This window comes from Chiloscyllium punctatum, chromosome 27 (genome assembly GCF_047496795.1).
Source record: "Chiloscyllium punctatum isolate Juve2018m chromosome 27, sChiPun1.3, whole genome shotgun sequence".
Lineage (NCBI taxonomy): Eukaryota > Metazoa > Chordata > Chondrichthyes > Orectolobiformes > Hemiscylliidae > Chiloscyllium > Chiloscyllium punctatum.
Window position 1 is genome coordinate 45,008,580 of NC_092765.1, and position 22,424 is coordinate 45,031,003.

The 22,424-nt window shown below is 48.1% G+C and overlaps 1 protein-coding gene across 4 annotated transcripts in view; it reads right to left on the reverse strand.

The window, feature by feature from the left end:
* Positions 1 to 22,424, reverse strand: part of map7d1a (MAP7 domain containing 1a) — a 237,264-nt gene that overhangs the window by 16,123 nt on the left and 198,717 nt on the right. For all 4 annotated transcript variants that reach the window (XM_072548590.1, XM_072548589.1, XM_072548591.1 and 1 more), the window contains 3 exons: positions 20,449 to 20,584; positions 7,281 to 7,461; positions 87 to 191 (listed from right to left, as the gene is read on the reverse strand). In XM_072548590.1, the coding sequence (XP_072404691.1) occupies positions 87 to 191; positions 7,281 to 7,461; positions 20,449 to 20,584 (422 nt within the window). The remainder of the gene's footprint in view (positions 1 to 86; positions 192 to 7,280; positions 7,462 to 20,448; positions 20,585 to 22,424) is intronic.

The window sequence follows — 22,424 nt, forward strand, 5'->3', positions numbered from 1 at the left end:
ATACAATGGGTTGAAAATCATCAATACCATGGCAACATGGTTATAGTGCAGTAGTCACAGTGAGCATGTTCACAGCCGGGAGTTACCTTCCTTCTCTCTGACCGCTCCTGCTCTTCCTTCTGGAAGTGTCTCTCTCGTTCCAGTCTTTGTTTCTCTGCCTCCTCACGTGCTCGAGCCTCTGCCTCTTCTCTCTGCCGATAGGAGGATCAGTAATGTTAGTTCCTCTTAGATTAATGGCTTCAATGTCCTCCTATGCCTGTGTGATTCCTTGGGATTACAGCGAAGCCCTCATTAATCCTCCTCCCCATCCCTGCAAGAATCTTATCTTCGGATGGCTGCATGTCCTACTCAGGGAGGTATTGGTCAGTGTAGGCCAGGAGGTCATAGAATTATATAGATGTCCAGCATGAAAACAGACAACTCGGTCCAACTCGTCCATGCTGGCCAGGGACTGAGAATGAAGTTATGGATTTAACATATCTGGCAAAAAGGAACAAAATCTGAGGGAAGAAAAATCTTTTTCACCCAGTGAGAGTTAAGGTCTGGAGTGTGCTGTGTCCCAGACACTGAATTAATAGAGTCACAGAGATGTACAGCACAGAAATAGTCCAACTCGTCCATGCCGACCAGCTATCCCAACCTAATCTAGTACCATTTGCCAGCACTTGGCCCATATCCCTCTAAACCCTTCCTATTCATATATCCATCCAGATACCTTTTAAATGTTGTAATTGTACCAGCCTGCACCACTTCCTCTGACAGCTCATTCCATACACACACCATCTTCTGCACGAAAAGGTTGCCCCTTAGGTCCTATTTAAATCTTTCCCCCCTCATCTAAAACCTATATCCTCTAGTTTTGGACTCCCCCACCCCAGGGAAAAGACCTTGTCTATTTAACCCTATCCATGCCCCTCATGATTTTATAAACCTTTATAAAGGTCACCCCTCAGCCTCTGACGCTCCAGGGAAAACAGCCCCAGTCTATTCAGCCTCTTCCTATAGATCAAACCCTCCAACCCTGGTAACATCCTTGCAAATCTTTTCTGAACCCTTTCAAGTTTCACAACATCTTTTGGAAGGAGACCAGAATTGCACGCAATATTCCAAAAGTGGCCAAACCAATGTCCTGTACAGCCGCAACATGACCTCCCAACTCCGACACTGACCGATAGAGGAAAGCATACCAAATGCCATCTTCACTATCCACATGTGACTTCACTTTCAAGGAGCTATGAACCTGCACTCCAAGGTCCCTTTGTTCAGCAACACTCCCCAGGACCTTACCATTAAGTGTATAAGTTCTGCTTTTCCAAAATACAGCACCTCATCTTTATCTAAATTAAACTCCATCTGCCACTCATCGGCCCATCTGATCAAGATCCTATTGTAATCTGAGGTAACCTTCTTTGCTGTCCACTACACCTCTCATTTTGGTGTCATCTGCAAACTTACTAACTATACCTCCTACATTCACATCCAAATCATTTATATAAATGATGAAAAGTAGAGGACCCAGCACCGATTCTTGTGGCACTCCACTGGTCACAGGTCTCCAGTCTGAAAAGCAACCCTCCATCGCTATCCTCTGTCTTCTACCTTCGAGCCAGTTCCCTATCCAAACGGCTAGTTCTCTCGGTATTTAATGAGATCCAACCTTGCTAACCAGTCTCCCATGAGGAACCTCATTGAATGCCTAACTGAAGTCCATATAAATCACGTCCATTGCTTTGCTCTCATCAATCCTCTTCGTTACTTCTTCAAAAAACTCAGTCAAGTTCATGCAACATGATTTCCCAATGTTTGCATAAAGATTTGTAGCTTGGGTGCTGGTTGCCATTGTTGTGAGTATGTTCACTGAGCTAGGAAGCCCACACCGATGTCAGGTTCACTGGTCTATAATTCCCTGGCTTTTCCTTACCACCCTTCTTAAATAGTGGCACCACATCAGCCAACCTCCAGTCTTCCGGCACCTCACCTGTGACTATCAATGATACAGATATCTCAGCAAGAGACCCAGCAATCACTTCTCTAGCTTCCCACAGAGTTCTAGGGTACACTTGATCAGGTCCTGGGGATTTATTCAACTTTATGCGTTTTAAGACATCCAGCACCTCCTCCTCTGTAAAAATACATTTTTCAAGATGTCACCATCTATTTCCCCACATTCTATATCTTCCATGTCCTTCTCCACAGTAAACACTGATGCAAAATAGTCATTTACTATCTTCCCCATCTCCTGCGATTCCACACATAGGCTGCCTTGCTGATCTTTGAGGGGCTCTATTCTCTCCCTAGTTACCCTTTTGTTCTTTGGATTCTCCTTAACCCTATTTGCCAAAGCTATTGCATGACCCCTTTTTGCCCTCCTGACTTCCTTCTTATGTATACTCCTACTGCCTTTACGCTCTACTAAGGATTCACTCAATCTCTGCTGTCTGTACCTGACATATGCTTCCTTCTTTTTCTTAAACAAACCCTCAATTTCTCTAATCATTCAGCATTATGTACATTCATCAGCCTTGCCACTCACCCGAACAGGAACATACTGTCTCTGGACTCTCATTATCTCATTTCTGAAGGCTTCCCATTTTCCAGCCGTCCCTTTACCTGCAAACATCTGCCTCCAATCTACTTTTGAAAGTTCTTGCCGAATGCTGTCAAAATTGACCTTCCTCCAATTTAGAACTTAACTTTTAGATCTGGCCTATCCTTTTCCATCACTGTTTGAATTCTAATAGAATTATGGTCGCTGGCCCCAAAGTGCTCCCCCACTGACACATCAGTCACCTGCCCTGCCTTATTTCCGAAGAGTAGGTCAAGTTTTGCACCTTCTCTAGTAGGTACATCAACATACTGAAACAGAATTTTTTTTTTGTACACACTTAACAAATTCCTCTCCATCTAACCCCTTAACACTATGGCAGTCCCAGTCTATGTTTGGAAAGTTAAAATCCCCTACCATAACCACCCTACTATTCTTACAGATAACAGATCTTCTTACAAATTTATTTCTCAATTTCCCTCTGACTATTGGGGGGGTCTATAATACAATCCCAATAAGGTGATCATCTCTTTCTTATTTCTCAGTTCCACGCAAATAACTTCCCTGGATGAGTATCCTCCCTTATCAATGCTTTCCCTTATCAAAAATGCCACTCCCCCTCTTCTCTTGCCTCCCTTTCTATCCTTCCTGTAGCATTTGTATCCTGGAACATTAAGCTGCCAGTCCTGTCCATCCCTGAGCCATGTTTCTGTAATTGCTATGATATCCCAGTCCCATGTTCCTAACCACGCCCTGAGTTCGTCTGACTTCCCTGTTAGGCCCCTTGCATTGAAATTAATGCAGTTTAATTTACCAGTCCTACCTTGCTCTCTGCTTTGTCCCTGCCTGTCCTGACTGTTTGACTCGCTCCTTTTCCAACTGTACCAGTCTCAGATTGAGTAAAAGCAAATTACTGCGAATGCTGGAATCTGAAACCAAAAGAGAAAATACTGGAAAATCTCAGCAGGTCTGGCAGCATCTGTAGGGAGAGTAAAGAGCTGACGTTTCAAGTCTAACTGACCCTTTGTCAAAGCTAAAAAAAAGGCAGAAATAGGGAGGTATTTATACTAGGCTGAGAAATACCTCCCTATTTCTCCCTTTTTTTAGTTTTGACAAAGGGTCAGTTAGACTCGAAACGTCAGCTCTTTTTTCTCCTTACAGATGCTGCCAGACTCGCTGAGATTTTCCAGCATTTTCTCTTTTGGTTTCAGTCTCAGACTGATCTCTTTCCTCACTATCTCCCTGCCCTCACCCTGCCCTCCCAACCTTTCTGGTTTCAATCCTCCCGAGCAGCTCGAGCAAATCTCCCTGCCAGGATAATAGTCCTCTTCCAATTCAGGTGCAGTCCGTCCTTCTTGTAAAGGTCACTTCTAGTCCAGAAGATTTTCCAATGATCCAAAAATGTGAACCCTTCTTCCCTGCACCAGCTCCTCAGCCACGTATACATCTGCTCTATCCTCCTATTCCTATTGTCGTTAGTTCATGGCACCGGGAGTAATCCAGAAATTACTACCCTCAAGGACCTCCTTTTTAAATTCCTGCCTAACTTCCCATGTTGTTGCTTCATAATCTCCTCCTTTACCCTTCCTCTGTCATTAGTGATAACAGTCAGCTCATCAAATGATGAAACTCACTTTTCTGTCAAGCTGGGAGGGTGGTTTTGATCAATACTGGTGAGCTGAAGTCCCCAGCAGTGATGTGGAGGCAGCAGAGAGAGTGGCCAGATTTGTTTTCTTATCCTCTTGACAAGTCACAAGGAAGTGGGAGGGCTCCCACCTCCAGCCCTTCGAGCAAGTCGCCCCTAGTGACCAGCCACCACCAAATACCCACAAGACCGTCATGCAGAGCTTGCTATCCTGCCATCTCCTCCCAGTCCCCTCCTCACCTTTCAGTACCACCTTGTAACCAGCAGCCAGTTCTCAACCAGCTCTGACTGCAAAGACCCTCCTCAGCAATCCACCCTCCTCAGCCCCAGCCTCGGGATCTTTCCAACCAACCCCTCAATTTGGCCCTCAAGACAGAGGGCCCCTGTGTTGTTCGGATTCCCCTTCCCTACTCCATTTCTGTAAATATTAGGGTCACTGGGTCAGATCAAGCTGGGTTCTGACTCCTGTCCAGTCAGGTGTAATATACTGTTTCTAGTTTCCTGGACTTCCCTCCCTAAGGGCATTGAGGGTCAACCACTGAGGCAGATGGACTGCAGCGGTTCAAGAAGGCAACTCACCACTACCTTCTCAAAGGTAACTAGGGATGTGCATTAAGTACTGGCCCAGCCAGCAATATCCACGTCCCATATTTGAATCAAATACAGTGACAGAGTCAGGGAGTCATACAGCACGGAAACAGACCTTTCAGTCCAACTCGTCCATGCCAACCAGATTTCCCAAACTAAACTAGTCCCACTTGGCCCATATCATGTACCCATTCAAATATTTTTAAAATGTTGTTTCTGTACCTGCATCTACCACTTCCTCTGGCAGTTCATTCTCCATACAAACCACCCTCTGTATGAAAAGGTTGCCCCTCTGCTCCCTGTTATAGAGTCATACAGTATGGAAACAGATCCTTCCATCCAACCAGTCCATGCTGAATATAGTCCCAAACTAAATAGTCCCATCTGCCTGCTTCTGGCCCATATCCCTCCAAACCTAACCCATTCATGTACTCATCCAAATGTCTTTAAAACACTGTAATTGTACCCACATCTACCACTTCCTCTGAAAGTTCATTCCTTACACAAACCACCCTCTGTGTAAAGAAATTGCCCCTCGTGTCTTTTTTATATCTCTCTCCTCTCACCTTAAAATTGTGTCCCCTCGTTTTGAAATCCCCCCCATCATAGGGGAACGACAATAACCATTAACTCTATCTACACCCTCATTATTTTATAAATGTCTATAAGGTCGCCTCTCAACCTCCTTTGCTCCAGTGAAAAACATCCCAGCCTATCCAGCCTTTCTTTATAACTCAAACCCTCCAGACCCGACAACATCCTGGTATATCTCATCTGAACCCTCTATAGCTTAACCCCTTCCTGTATCGGGGTGACCAGAACTGGACACAGTATTCCAGAAGAGGCCTCACCAATGTCCTGTACAACCTTAACATAACATCCCAACGTTTACACTCAGAGGACTGAGCAATGAAAGCAAGTGTGCAAAACACCTTCTTAACTACCCTGTCTATATGTTATGCAAACTACAAATAATTATGTACCTGCACCACTAGGTCCCTCTGTTCCACAACATCACCCAAGGCCCTGCTATTAATTGTCTAAGTCCTAACCCTGTTTGTTGCACCTTACATTTACCCTGGTTGAACTCCATCTGCCAATTTTTAGCCCATTGACCCATTTAACCAAAATTCCTTTTTAATCTTGGAAAATCTTTTTTCACTGTCTATCCCAACAATGTTGATATCATCTGCAAACTTACTAACTACACCTTCTATATTCTCATCCAAATCATTTAACCATATAAATGACCAACAAAAGAGGATGCAGAACTGAGCCCTGTGGAACACTGCTGGTAATAAGCCTCCAGTTTGAAAAGCAACCCTCCACCATTAATCACAATCTCCTGCCACAGTGGTTCGCACTGCAACCTCATAGCACCAGGGTCCCAGGTTCAATTCCAGCCTCGGGCAACTGCCTACGTGGAGTTTACACATTCTCCCTGTATCTGTGTGGGTTTCCTCCCACAATCTAAAGATGCGCTGGCCAGGTGAATTGGCCATGCTAAATTGCCCATAGTGTCAGGTGTGTTAGTTGGGGGGGGTGGGTTACTCTTTGGAGGGTCGGTGTGGACTTGTTGGGCCAAAGGGCCTGTTTCCACACTGTAGGGAATCAAATCTAATCTTAAGCCAATTATGTATCCAGTTGGCAAGCTCACCCTGAATTCCATGTGACCTAACTTCACTAATTAGTCTACCACGAGGAACCTTGTTGAGGACTTTACTAATGTCTACTGCTTAGCCCTCAATCCTTTTGATATTGTCTTCAAAAAACTCAATCTGTGACACATGATTGTCCTTAAATCTTTCTCCCCTCACCTTTTGAACTCCCCCACCACAGGGAAAAGACCTTGGTTCTTCACCTTATCTACATTCCTCATGATTTTATAAACTTCTATAAAGGTTACCCCTCAACCCCTTATGCTCCAGTGAAAACATCCCAGCCTATTCAGTCTCTCCGGATACCCCAAACACTTCAGTCTCGCTAACATCTTTGTCAACCGATGTTGAACAGTCTCCAATTTATTAACTTTCTCCCTATAGCAGGGTGACCAGAACTGCACGTGGCCCAAAAGTGGCCTCTCCAATGAAAAAATAATTTTTACACAAGGTAAGGCAAATTGGCTGGTGTTCTGAAAGGTGCACAGTGCTGGCTAAATGAGTAACCTGCAGCTAGCGCCTTCAGAACATCAACAAAGACATGAAGGTCAGTATTGGGAAAGAGAAAATAATGTGACATATTTCTCAGCTTCGCAGTCCCAGGTCACAGAGCACCATGCCGATGTTCCCCTGATGCTGCGTCTTCCCAGCCATGTTCCATATACAGTTGCTTATCTGGTTCTCACTTCCCCATTTCCTGTTCTGTCAGAGACAGAACTAATTCTGACTTTGAACTCTAAGCTGCACATGAACGGTGACGTAGCCCCAGAGGATTGTGAAACGGACAGAGGCGGAGGTTGTGCGGCTGGGATTTATCCTGAGTCCCACATCCGGAGCACCTGACCTGTTTCTGCAGGCGCTCCATTTCATCCCGCTCAGCTTCGGCTAGCCTGCGCTGACACTCCTCTTCCTGGAGACGCTGTTCCTCTTCACGTCTCTGCCTTTCCTCTTCAAGACGAAGTGCCTCAGAAATGCGCTGGGCCTTCTCCTCAGCCTTTCGGCGGGCAATTTCCTCCTTCATCTGCCTGCAGTCAACAGAATGAACGGTTCACTTTCTTCAGCCGAACGGAGTTTGCTTGGGGTTATTACTCACAAAGGCCAGACCACTGTTAATACACCAGGCACACGGACAGACACACGATTCTCAATAAACACCTCTTGCAGGGCAGGGTCACAAATCAGATGCAGTTTCCCAAATTCCCTTCACTCGGCAACAGGCCCTCAGCTCGGCAGTCTATACCAAGGTGCTTAGATGGAAAGATGCCAGGAATATCCACCACATTCGGATTCAGTGTGAACTGATAGTGTGTTCACCCACAGAGCCCCAAATGCAGAGGGTGAAGTGACGGTGTTAACCCATTAAACCCCAAACCCAGAGAGAGAAGGGGCAGTATGTTCACCCATGATAGACCCCAAACCTAGAGAGTGATGGGGCAGTGTGTTAACCCATTGAACTCTAAACCCAGAGAGAGAAGGGGCAGTATGTTCACCCATGATAAACCCCAAACCCAGAGAGTGATGGGGCAGTGTGTTAACCCATTGAACCCTAAACCCAGAGAGAGAAGGGGCAGTGTGTTAACCCACTATAGACCCAAACCCATAGGTGATGGGGCAGTGTGATAACCCACTATAGACCCCAAACCCAGTGAGTGAAGGGACCGTGTGTTAACCCACTATAGACCCACACCCAGAGGTGAAGGGGCAGTGTGTGAACCCACTGAACCCCAAACGCAGAGAGTGAAGGGACAGTGTATTAACCCATGACAGACCCAAACCCAGAGAGTGAAAGGACAGTGTCTTAACCCACTGAACTCCAAACCCAGAGTGATGGGACAGTGTGTTAACCCACTGAACCCCAAACCCAGAGAATGATGGGGCAGTGTGTTAATCCACGAAAGACCCAAAACCAGAGAGTGATGGGGCAGTGTGTTAACTCACTGAACCCCAAACCGAGAGAGTGATGGGGCAGCGTGTTAACCCACTATAGACCCCAAACCCAGAGAGTGAAGGGACAGTGTGTTAACCCACTAAACCCCAAACCCAGAGAGTGAAGAGGCAGTGTGTTAACCCACTGAACTCCAGACCCAGAGAGTGAAGGGACAATGGGTTAACCCACTGAACTCCAACCCAGAGAGGACAGGTGCAGTGGGATAACCCACTATAGACCCAAATCCAGAGACAGAAGTGACTTTGTAAATACACTGAACCCCAGGGAGTGAAGGGAAAGTGTGTTAACTCACTGAATCCCAAACCCAGAGAGTGATGGGGCATTGTATTAACCCACTGAATTCCAATCCCAGAGAGTGAAGGGACAGTGTGTTAACCCACTGAACCCCACACCCAGAGAGTGAAGTGACAATGTGTTAACCCACTGAATATCAAACCCAGAGAGTGAAGGGACAGTGTCTTAACTCACTGAACACCAAACCCAGAGAGTGAAGGGGCAGTGTGTTAACCCACTATGGACCCCAAACCCAGAGAGTGAAGGGACAGTGTGTTAACCCAATATAGACCCAAACCCAGAGAGTGAAGGGGCAGTGTGTTAACCCAATATAGACCCCAAACCCAGAGAGTGATGGGACAGTGTGTTAACCCACAGAACCTCAAACCCAGAGAGTGAAGGGGCAGTGTGTTAACCCACGAAAGACCCAAACCCAGAGAGAGTGATGGGGCAGTGTGTTAACCCACTGAACCCCAAACCCAGAGAGTGATGGGACAGTGTGTTAACCCACTGAACCCCTGACCCAGAGAGTGAAGGGACAGTGTGTTGACTGACTGAACCCCAAACCCAGAGAGTGAAGGGGCAGTGTGTTGACTGACTGAACCCCAAACCCAGAGAGTGAAGGGGCAGTGTGTTAACCCACGGAACCCCAAATCCAGTGAGTGATGGGGCCGTGTGTTAACTTACTGAACCCCAAACCCAGAGAATGAAGGGACAATGTGTTAACTCACTGAACTCCAACCCAGAGAGGGCAGGCGCAGTGGGTTAACCCATTATAGACCCAAACCCAGAGGGTGATGGGGCAGTGTGTTAACCCACTGAACCACAAACCCAGAGACTGAAGGGGCAGTGTGTTAACCCACTGAACCACAAACCCAGAAAGTGAAGGGGCAGTGTGTTAACCCACTGAACCACAAACCCAGAGAGTGATGGGACAGTGTGTTAACCCACTAATGACCCCACACCCAGAGAGTGAAGGGGCAGTATGTTAACCCACAATAGACCACAAACCTCGAGAGTGAAGGGACAGTGTGTTAATCCACTGAACCCAAAACCCAGAAAGTGAAGGAACAGTGTGTTAACCCACTATAGACCCCAAACCCAGAGAGTGAAGGGACAGCGTGTTAACCCACTATAGACCCCAAACGCAGAGAGTGAAGGGACAGCGTGTTAACCCACTATAGACCCCAAACCCAGAGAGTGAAGGGGCAGTGTGTTAACCCACTATAGACCCCAAACCCAGAGAGTGAAGGGACAGCGTGTTAACCCACTATAGACCCCAAACCCAGAGAGTGAAGGGGCAGTGTGTTAACCCACTATGGACCCCAAACCCAGAGAGTGAAGGGACAGTGTGTTAACCCAATATAGACACAAACCCAGAGAGTGAAGGGACCGTGTGTTAACCCACTATAGACCCCAAACCCAGAGTGAAGGGACAGTGTATTAACCCATGATAGACCCAAACCCAGAGAGTGAAAGGACAGTGTCTTAACACACTGAACTCCAAACCCAGAGTGATGGGACAGTGTGTAAACGCACTGAACCCCAAACCCATAGAGTGAAGGGGCAGTGTGTTAACCCACGAAAGACCCAAACCCAGAGAGTGATGGGGCAGTGTCTTAACCCACTATAGACCCCAAACCCAGAGAGTGAAGGGACAGTGTGTTAACCCACTATAGACCCCAAACCCAGAGAGTGAAGGGACAGTGTATTAACCCACGACAGACCCAAACCCAGAGAGTGAAAGGACAGTGTCTTAACACACTGAACTCCAAACCCAGAGTGATGGGACAGTGTGTAAACGCACTGAACCCCAAACCCATAGAGTGAAGGGGCAGTGTGTTAACCCACGAAAGACCCAAACCCAGAGAGTGATGGGGCAGTGTCTTAACCCACTATAGACCCCAAACCCAGAGAGTGAAGGGACAGTGTGTTAACCCACTATAGACCCCAAACCCAGGGAGTGAAGGGACAGTGCGTTAACCCACTGAACCCCAAACCAAGAGAGCAAAGAGACAGTGTGTTAACCCACCATAGACCCCAAACCCAGAGAGTGATGGGACAGTGTGTTAACCCACGACAGACCCAAACCCAGAGAGTGAAGGGGCACTGTGTTGACCCACTATAGACCCAAACCTACAGAGTGATGGGGCAGTGTATTAACTCACTGAACCCCAAACCCAGAGAGTGAAGGGACCGTGTGTTAACCCACTATAGACCCCAAACCCAGAGTGAAGGGACAGTGTATTAACCCATGACAGACCCAAACCCAGAGAGTGAAAGGACAGTGTCTTAACCCACGAAACTCCAAATTCAGAGTGATGGGACAGTGTGTTAACCCACTGAAGCTCAAACCCAGAGAGTGAAGGGGCAGTGTGTTAACCCACGAAAGACCCAAACCCAGAGAGTGAAGGGGCACTGTGTTAACCCACTATAGACCCAAACCTACAGAGTGATGGGGCAGTGTGTTAACCCACTGAACCCCAAACCCAGAGAGTGAAGGGACAGTGTGTTAACCCAATATAGACTCAAACCCAGAGAGTGATGGGGCAGTGTGTTAACCCACTGAACCCCAAACCCAGAGAGTGAAAGGACAGTGTCTTAACCCACGAAACTCCAAATTCAGAGTGATGGGACAGTGTGTTAACCCACTGAAGCTCAAACCCAGAGAGTGAAGGGACCGTGTGTTAACCCAATATAGACTCAAACCCAGAGAGTGATGGGGCAGTGTGTTAACCCACTGAACCCCAAACCCAGAGAGTGAAGGGACAGTGTGTTAACCCAATATAGACTCAAACCCAGAGAGTGATGGGGCAGTGTGTTAACCCACTGAACCCCAAACCCAGAGAGTGAAAGGACAGTGTCTTAACCCACGAAACTCCAAATTCAGAGTGATGGGACAGTGTGTTAACCCACTGAAGCTGAAACCCAGAGAGTGAAGGGACCGTGTGTTAACCCACGAAAGACCCAAACCCAGAGAGAGTGATGGGGCAGTGTGTTAACCCACTGAACCCCAAACCCAGAGAGTGAAGGGGCAGTGTGTTAACCCAATATAGACTCAAACCCAGAGAGTGAAGGGGCAGTGTGTTAACCCAATATAGACCCCAAACCCAGAGAGGGAAGGGACAGTGTGTTAACCCACTGAACCCAAAACCCAGAAAGTGAAGGGACAGTGTGTTAACCCAATATAGACCCCAAACCCAGAGAGTGAATGGGCAGTGTGTTAACCCAATATAGACTCAAACCCAGAGAGTGAAGGGGCAGTGTGTTAACCCAATATAGACCCCAAACCCAGAGAGTGAAGGGACAGTGTGTTAACCCACTGAACCCAAAACCCAGAAAGTGAAGGGACAGTGTGTTAACCCAATATAGACCCCAAACCCAGAGAGTGAATGGGCAGTGTGTTAACCCAATATAGACCCCAAACCCAGAGAGTGAATGGGCAGTGTGTTAACCCACTATGGACCCCAAACCCAGAGAGTGAAGGGACAGTGTGTTAACCCAATATAGACACAAACCCAGAGAGTGAAGGGACAGTGTGTTAACCCAATATAGACCCCAAACCCAGAGAGTGAAGGGACAGTGTGTTAACCCAATATAGACCCCAAACCCAGAGAGTGAATGGGCAGTGTGTTAACCCACTATGGACCCCAAACCCAGAGAGTGAAGGGACAGTGTGTTAACCCAATATAGACACAAACCCAGAGAGTGAAGGGACAGTGTGTTAACCCAATATAGACCCCAAACCCAGAGAGTGAAGGGGCAGTGTTTAACCCAATATATGCGCCAAACCCAGAGAGTGAAGGGACAGTGTGTTAACCCACTGAACCCAAAACCGAGAAAGTGAAGGGACAGTGTGTTAACCCACTAAAGACCCCAAACCCAGAGAGTGAAGGGACAGTGTGTTAACCCACTATAGACCCAAACCCACAGAGTGATGGGGCAGTGTATTAACCCACTGAATCCCAAACCCAGAGAGTGAAGGGACAGTGTGTTAACTCACTGATCCTCAAACCCAGAGAGTGATTCTGGCAGTGTATTAACCCACTGAACCCCAAACCCAAATAGTGATGGGGCAGTGTATTAACCCACTGAACTCCAAACCCAGAGAGTGAAGGGACAGTGTATTAACCCACTGAACCCCAAACCCAAATAGTGATGGGGCAGTGTGTTAACCCACTATAGACCCCAAACCCAGAGAGTGAAGGGACAGTGTATTAACCCACGACAGACCCAAACCCAGAGAGTGAAAGGACAGTGTCTTAACACACTGAACTCCAAACCCAGAGTGATGGGACAGTGTGTAAACGCACTGAACCCCAAACCCAGAGAGTGAAGGGGCAGTGTGTTAACCCACGAAAGACCCAAACCCAGAGAGTGATGGGGCAGTGTCTTAACCCACTATAGTCCCAAACCCAGAGAGTGAAGGGACAGTGTGTTAACCTACTATAGACCCCAAACCCAGGGAGTGAAGGGACAGTGTGTTAACCCACTGAACCCCAAACCAAGAGACAGTGTGTTAACCCACCATAGACCCCAAACCCAGAGAGTGATGGGACAGTGTGTTAACCCACGACAGACCCAAACCCAGAGAGTGAAGGGGCACTGTGTTAACCCACTATAGACCCAAACCTACAGAGTGATGGGGCAGTGTATTAACCCACTGAACCCCAAACCCAGAGAGTGAAGGGACCGTGTGTTAACCCACTATAGACCCCAAACCCAGAGTGAAGGGACAGTGTATTAACCCATGATAGACCCAAACCCAGAGAGTGAAAGGACAGTGTCTTAACCCACTGAACTCCAAACCCAGAGTGATGGGACAGTGTGTTAACCCACTGAACCTCAAACCCAGAGAGTGAAGGGGCAGTGTGTTAACCCACGAAAGACCCAAACCCAGAGAGTGATGGGGCAGTGTGTTAACCCACTGAACCCCAAACCCAGAGAGTGCAGAGGCAGTGTGTTAACCCAATATAGACCCAAACCCAGAGAGTGATGGGGCAGTGTGTTAACCCACTGAACCCCAAACCCAGAGAGTGAAGAGGCAGTGTGTTAACTCACTGAACTCCAGACCCAGAGAGTGAAGGGACAATGGGCTAACCCACTGAACTCCAACCCAGAGAGGGCAGGTGCAGTGGGATAACCCACTATAGACCCAAATCCAGAGACAGAAGTGACTTTGTAAATATACTGAACCCCAGGGAGTGAAGGGAAAGTGTGTTAACTCACTGAATCCCAAACCCAGAGAGTGATGGGGCAGTGTGTTAACCCACAATAGACCCAAACCCAGACAGTGATGGGGCAGGGTGTTAACCCACAATAGACCCAAACCCAGACAGTGATGGGGCAGGGTGTTAACCCACAATAGACCCAAACCCAGAGAGTGATGGGGCAGTGTGTTAACCCACAATAGACCCAAACCCAGACAGTGATGGGGCAGGGTGTTAACCCACAATAGACCCAAACCCAGACAGTGATGGGGCAGGGTGTTAACCCACAATAGACCCAATCCCTGAGAGTGATGGAGCAGTGTGTTAATCCACTGAACCCCAAACCCAGAGAGTGAAGGGACAGTGTGTTAACCCACTATAGTCCCCAAACCCACAGTGCAATGGGGCAGTGTGTTAACCCACTATGGTCCCCGAACCCAGAGAGTGAAACGACAGTGTGTTAACCCACTATAGACCCCAAACCCAGAGAGTGATGGGGCAGTGTGTTAACCCACTATAGACCCCAAACCCAGAGAGTGATGGGGCAGTGTGTTAACCCACTATAGACCCCAAACCCAGAGAGTGATGGGGCAGGGTGTTAACCCACTATGGACCCCAAACCCAGAGAGTGAAGGGACAGTGTGTTAACCCACTATGGACCCCAAACCCAGAGAGTGAAGGGACAGTGTGTTAACCCACTATAGACCCCAAACCCAGAGAGTGATGGGGCAGTGTGTTAACCCACTATAGACCCCAAACCCAGAGAGTGATGGGGCAGGGTGTTAACCCACTATGGACCCCAAACCCAGAGAGTGAAGGGACAGTGTGTTAACCCACTATGGACCCCAAACCCAGAGAGTGAAGGGACAGTGTGTTAACCCACTATGGACCCCAAACCCAGAGAGTGAAGGGACAGTGTGTTAACCCACTATGGACCCCAAACCCAGAGAGTGATGGGGCAGTGTGTTAACCCACTATGGACCCCAAACCCAGAGAGTGAAGGGACAGTGTGTTAACCCACTATCGACCTAAACCCAGAGGGTGATGGGGCAGTGTGTTAACTCACAATAGACCCAAACTCAGAGAGTGAAGGGACAGTGTATTAACCCACGATAGACCCCAAACCCAGAGAGTGAAGGGACAGTGTATTAACCCACGATAGACCCCAAACCCAGAGAGTGAAGGGACAGTGTATTAACCCACGATAGACCCCAAACCCAGAGAGTGAAGGGACAGTGTATTAACCCACGACAGACCCCAAACCCAGAGAGTGAAGGGACAGTGTATTAACCCACGATAGACCCAAACCCAGAGAGTGAAAGGACAGTGTCTTAACACACTGAACTCCAAACCAAGAGTGATGGGACAGTGTGTTAACCCATTGAACACCAAACCCAGAGAGTGAAGGGGCAGTGTGTTAACCCACGAAAGACCCAAACCCAGAGAATGATGGGGAAGTGTCTTAACCCACGATAGCCGCAAACACAGAGAGAGAAGGGGCAGTGTGTTAACCCACTGAACTGCAAACCCTGAGAGTGATGGGGCAGTGTGTTAACTCACTGAACCCCAAACCCAGAGAATGAAGGGACAATGTGTTAACCCACTGAACTCCAACCCAGAGAGGGCAGGCACAGTGGGTTAACCCATTATAGACCCAAACCAGAGGATGATGGGGCAGTGTGTTAACCCATGAAAGACTAAATCCCAGAGGGTGATGGGGCAGTGTGTTAACCCATGAAAGACTAAATCCCAGAGGGTGATGGGGCAGTGTGTTAACCCACTGAACCACAAACCCAGAGAGTGAAGGGGCAGTGTGTTGACTGACTGAACCACAAACCCAGAGAGTGAAGGGGCAGTGTGTTAACCCACTGAACCCAAACCCCAGAGAGTGAAGGGACAGTGTGTTTACCCACTGAACCCCAAACCAAGAGAGCGAAGGGACAGTGTGTTAACCCACAATAGACACAAGCCCAGAGCATGATGGGACAGTATGTTAACCCACGACAGACCCAAACCCAGTCAGTGATGGGACAGTGTGTTAACCCATGACAGACCCAAAACCAGTCAGTGATGGGGCAGTGTGTTAACCCACTATAGTCACCAAACCGACAGTGCGATGGGGCAGTGTGTTAACCCACTATAGACCCCAAACCCAGAGAGTGAAGCGACAGTGTGTTAACCCACTATAGACCCCAAACCCAGAGAGTGAACGGACAGTGTGTTAACCCACTATAGACTCCAAACCCAGAGAGTGAAGGGACAGTGTGTTAACCCACTGAACCCCAAACCAAGACAGCGAAGGGACAGTGTGTTAACCCACAATAAAAACAAGCCCAGAGCGTGATGGGACAGTGTGTTAACCCACGACAGACCCAAACCCAGTCAGTGATGGGGCAGTGTGTTAACCCACTATAGTCCCCAAACCGACAGTGCGATGGGGCAGTGTGTTAACCCACTATAGACCCCAAACCCAGAGAGTGAAGGGACAGTGTGTTAACCCACTATAGACTCCAAACCCAGAGAGTGAAGGGATAGTGTGTTAACCCACTATAGACCCCAAACCCAGAGAATGAAGGGGCAGTGTGTTAACCCACTGAACCCCAAACCCAGAGAGTGATGGGGCAGTGTGTTGACCCACTATAGATCCCAAACCCACTGAGTGATGGGACAGTATGTTAACCCACTGAACCCCAAACCCAGAGAGTGAAGGGTCAGTGTGTTAATCCACTGAACCCCAAACCCAGTGAGTGATGGGGCAGTGTGTTAACCCACTGAACCCCAAACCCAGTGAGTGATGGGGCCGTGTGTTAACTTACTGAACCCCAAACCCAGAGAATGAAGGGACAATGTGTTAACTCACTGAACTCCAACCCAGAGAGGGCAGGCGCAGTGGGTTAACCCATTATAGACCCAAACCCAGAGGGTGATGGGGCAGTGTGTTAACCCACTGAACCACAAACCCAGAGACTGAAGGGGCAGTGTGTTAACCCACTGAACCACAAACCCAGAAAGTGAAGGGGCAGTGTGTTAACCCACTGAACCACAAACCTAGAGAGTGATGGGACAGTGTGTTAACCCACTATAGACCCCACACCCAGAGAGTGAAGGGGCAGTATGTTAACCCACAATAGACCACAAACCTCGAGAGTGAAGGGACAGTGTGTTAATCCACTGAACCCAAAACCCAGAAAGTGAAGGAACAGTGTGTTAACCCACTATAGACCCCAAACCCAGAGAGTGAAGGGACAGCGTGTTAACCCACTATAGATCCCAAACCCAGAGAGTCATGGGACAGTATGTTAACCCACTATAGACCCCAAACGCAGAGAGTGAAGGGTCAGTGTGTTAATCCACTGAACCCCAAACCCAGTGAGTGACGGGGCCGTGTGTTAACTCACTGAACCCCAAACCCAGAGAATGAAGGGACAATGAGTTAACCCATGAAAGACTAAATCCCAGAGGGTGATGGGGCACTGTGTTAACCCACTGAACCACAAACCCAGAGAGTGAAGGGGCAGTGTGTTAACCCACGATACACCCAAACCCAGACTGTGATCGGGCAGCGTGTTAACCCACTGAACCCCGAACCCAGAGAGTGATGGGACAGTGTGTTAACCCACGATAGACCCAATCCCAGAGAGTGATGGGGGCAGTGTTAACCCAGTATAGACCCCAAACCCAGAGAGTGTAGGGGCAGTGTCTTAACCCATTGAACCCCAAACCCAGAGAGTGAAGGGACAGTGTGTTAACCCACTGAACTCCAACCCAGAGAGGGCAGGCACAGTGGGTTAACCCATTATAGACCCAAACCAGAGGATGATGGGGCAGTGTGTTAACCCATGAAAGACTAAATCCCAGAGGGTGATGGGGCAGTGTGTTAACCCATGAAAGACTAAATCCCAGAGGGTGATGGGGCAGTGTGTTAACCCACTGAACCACAAACCCAGAGAGTAAAGGGACAGTGTGTTAACCCACTGAACCACAAACCCAGAGAGTGAAGGGGCAGTGTGTTAACCCACGATACACCCAAACCCAGACTGTGATCGGGCAGCGTGTTAACCCACTGAACCCCGAACCCAGAGAGTGATGGGACAGTGTGTTAACCCACGATAGACCCAATCCCAGAGAGTGATGGGGGCAGTGTTAACCCAGTATAGACCCCAAACCCAGAGAGTGTAGGGGCAGTGTCTTAACCCATTGAACCCCAAACCCAGAGAGTGAAGGGACAGTGTGTTAACCCACGACAGACCCAAACCCAGTCAGCGATGGGGCAGTGTGTTAACCCACTATAGTCTCCAAACCGACAGTGCGATGGGGCAGTGTGTTAACCCACTATAGACCCCAAACCCAGAGCGTGATGGGACAGTGTGTTAACCCACTATAGACCCCAAACCCAGAGCGTGATGGGACAGTGTGTTAACCCACTATAGACCCCAAACCCAGAGAGTGAAGGGACAGTGTGTTAACCCACTATAGACCCCAAACCCAGAGAATGAAGGGGCAGTGTGTTAACCCACTATAGACCCGAAACCCAGAGAGTGAAGGGACAGTGTGTTAACCCACTATGGACCCCAAACCCAGAGAGTGAAGGGACAGTGTGTTAACCCACTATAGACCACAAACCTCGAGAGTGAAGGGACAGTGTGTTAATCCACTGAACCCAAAACCCAGAAAGTGAAGGGGCAGTGTGTTAACCCACTGAACCCCAAACCCAGAGAGTGAAGTGACAGTGTGTTAACCCACTATAGACCCCAAACCCAGAGAGTGAAGGGACAGTGTGTTAACCCACTATAGACCCCAAACCCAGAGAGTGATGGGACAGTGTGTTAACCCACTATAGACTCCAAACCCAGAGAGTGAAGGGACAGTGTGTTAACCCACTGAACCCCAAACCAAGAGAGCGAAGGGACAGTGTGTTAACCCACAATAGACACAAACCCAGAGTGTGATGGGACAGTGTGTTAACCCACTATAGACCCCAAACCCAGAGCGTGATGGGACAGTGTGTTAACCCACTATAGACCCCAAACCCAGAGAGTGAAGGGACAGTGTGTTAACCCACTATAGACCCCAAACCCAGAGAATGAAGGGGCAGTGTGTTAACCCACTATAGACCCGAAACCCAGAGAGTGAAGGGACAGTGTGTTAACCCACTATAGACCCCAAACTCAGAGAGTGATGGGGCAGTGTGTTAACCCACTATAGACCACAAACCTCGAGAGTAAAGGGACAGTGTGTTAATCCACTGAACCCAAAACCCAGAAAGTGAAGGGGCAGTGTGTTAACCCACTGAACCCCAAACCCAGAGAGTGAAGTGACAGTGTGTTAACCCACTATAGACCCCAAACCCAGAGAGTGATGGGGCAGTGTGTTAACCCACTATGGACCCCAAACCCAGAGAGTGACGGGACAGTGTGTTAACCCACTATAGACACCAAACCCAGAGAGTGAAGTGACAGTGTGTTAACCCACTATAGACCCCAAACCCAGAGAGTGATGGGACAGTGTGTTAACCCACTATAGACTCCAAACCCAGAGAGTGAAGGGACAGTGTGTTAACCCACTATGGACCCCAAACCAAGAGAGCGAAGGGACAGTGTGTTAACCCACAATAGACACAAGCCCAGAGCGTGATGGGACAGTGTGTTAACCCACGACAGACCCAAACCCAGTCAGTGATGGGGCAGTGTGTTAACCCACTATAGTCACCAAACCGACAGTGCGATGGGGCAGTGTGTTAACCCACTATAGACCCCAAACCCAGAGAGTGAAGGCACAGGGTGTTAACCCACTATAGACCCCAAACCCAGAGAGTGATGGGGCAGTGTGTTAACCCACTATGGACCCCAAACCCAGAGAGTGACGGGACAGTGTGTTAACCCACTATAGACACCAAACCCAGAGAGTGAAGTGACAGTGTGTTAACCCACTATAGACACCAAACCCAGAGAGTGAAGTGACAGTGTGTTAACCCACTATAGACCCCAAACCCAGAGAGTGATGGGGCAGTGTGTTAACCCACTATAGACCCCAAACCCAGAGAGTGAACGGACAGTGTGTTAACCCACTATAGACTCCAAACCCAGAGAGTGAAGGTGCAATGTGACAACCCACTATAGACCCCAAACCCAGAGAGTGAAGGTGCAGTGTGACAACTCACTATAGACCCCAAACCCAGAGAGTGAAGGTGCAGTGTGACAACTCACTATAACCCAAACCCAGAGAGTGAAGGTGCAGTGTGACAACTCACTATAACCCAAACCCAGAGAGTGAAGGGACAGTGTGACAACTCACTATAACCCAAACCCAGAGAGTGAAGGGACAGTGTGACAACTCACTATAACCCAAACCCAGAGAGTGAAGGGACAGTGTGACAACTCACTATAACCCAAACCCAGAGAGTGAAGGGACAGTGTGACAACTCACTATAACCCAAACCCAGAGAGTGAAGGTGCAGTGTGACAACCCACTATAACCCAAACCCAGAGAGTGAAGGTGCAGTGTGACAACCCACTATAACCCAAACCCAGAGAACGAACCCCCACAGTGTGTTGTCCATTGTTACCAAATCCTAAACCCACCTCTTCTTCTCCTCCTGTTCTTTTCTCTCCTGCTCCTCCCGCTCCCTCTGTTCTCTTGCTAAACGACGTTTCTCTGCCAGGACTCTCATGGCTTCCTCTGGGTCTGTGGTTCCTGCAATCGTTTTAGCCGGTGAACCTAAAACAGAGAACACAGAGACATTGAAAATGACTGCAATAACACATCATTGTGATGCCCATTTCCAGCTAATTACTCTTGAACTGTAGTTATCTCTGCTTCATAAGCAAATGCCAGACTCTCTGCATATAGCAGGACTGCAATGCACCCAATTGTCCTCTGCTTTACCCTGACATGCCACAATCACTAACTGCTGCCTATCTGCTGAGGACGGATACGCTCTCGGGGATGCAGAATGTTTGGACAAATACAGACAGAGTTTATGCAACTTCACAATGGCTTCTCTAGTGAAAGTGAATCAACAAACCCCTCTTCATTGATGACAGCATCAAATTCACAGCAATGAAAGCAAGTTCTTTAAAATTCGGCCTTTGCTCACCATTTTAAAGTGACAGTGTCTCAGGCCAAATAGCTCCAATGGAAAATGACTTGTTGAAACATTTTTAATGGATCCAACGGTCGTTTAAACACCATGAAATGTAATAATTGTTGTTGTTGCTGCCCTACTCTTGCAATATGTGTACGTTCCTTTACCAATTTACAGAGAGGGGAGTGCTCCTGAATCGATATGATACTGCCACCTTTCTTAAAGGGCCCATGCATGACAGCAACTGGAACTTACATCCAACTCGTTTGGATAGAAATACTGTGTGAAAGTTAGTGGGAGAAGGCAAGAGATTGCCACTTGGCAATTGATGCTCGTTTCAAGAGCTCTACAGCCCCAGTGAGTAAAATGGCTTCTTCTAGTCCCATTACCATTCTGTGGTGCCCAGAGGTGATGTAGCTCAGTGCTCGCGAGGGCACTGAGTATCTTTGTGGGGCTGTATTTCCTTCGTTCCTTCCTGGCACAATGTGGAGGGTGTTTGAGTATTGGAGGGGGCTGCAGGAGCTCTCTCCTTGCTGGCTCGACTCCAATTTCCAATGCTTCGCTAAGGGCAGGTGGCAAAGTGCTTGGACTCCAGCTGGCACCCTCTTTGGTACATCTCACAGAGGGTCACAATTGACGGTTATTCAACCAATTAGTCTTGGCCATTTCACAAGGACAGCAGTCAGTGGACGGAGCTGAGTAGAGAGGTTTACAACAATAGATTTAGATGCGGAAAGATGGAAAGAGTGGTTGGGCTGAGTGGCCTGTTCCAATGTGGTATTTTCTACGTAACGGCCTTATCTACTGCAAGTGCAATTCAGCAATTTATCACTGAGGCACAAGTTTGTGGGTTCAAGTCACAAACAACAAAGTTGACCAAAAGGTTGATGAAATCAGGGGGTGGATATAAATGAGGATACTAGCCAGGGATGTGAAGATGGATTACAAGAGTTACATGTATACAAAAAGGAAGAGAGTAGATAAAGTAAATGTGTGACCTCTCAGAGTGCAACAACCTTAATTACTGTGCGGAATAAGGAAACGGTGGAGGCATTAAACAATTACCTACATTAACATCAGGGAAAAAGTACTGGAGAGACTTCAAAGGATGAAAAGCTAATGATTTCCAAGAACCTTATGCATTAGGGGTCTCAAGGTGCTCGCTGCAGAGATAGTGCATACAGTGATCATGATTTTCCCAAACTCCTTAGGCTCGAGAAAAGTTCCAGTGCATTGACAGTTAACAGGATGTGACATCACAACCCAAAGAAGACGGGAAAGAGAAACCAGTGAATTACTGACTAGTGAGTTCTTGGGAAAATGCTCAAGTCTATTACAAAGGGAGCTTTAACAAAGCACTCTGGAAATCTTTGTCTGATCAGACAGAGCCAACATGGTTCTACCAAAAGGAAACCGTGTTTGATACCTTGATCAGAGTTTTTTTGAGGATGCAGTTGAGGGACAGATAAAGGG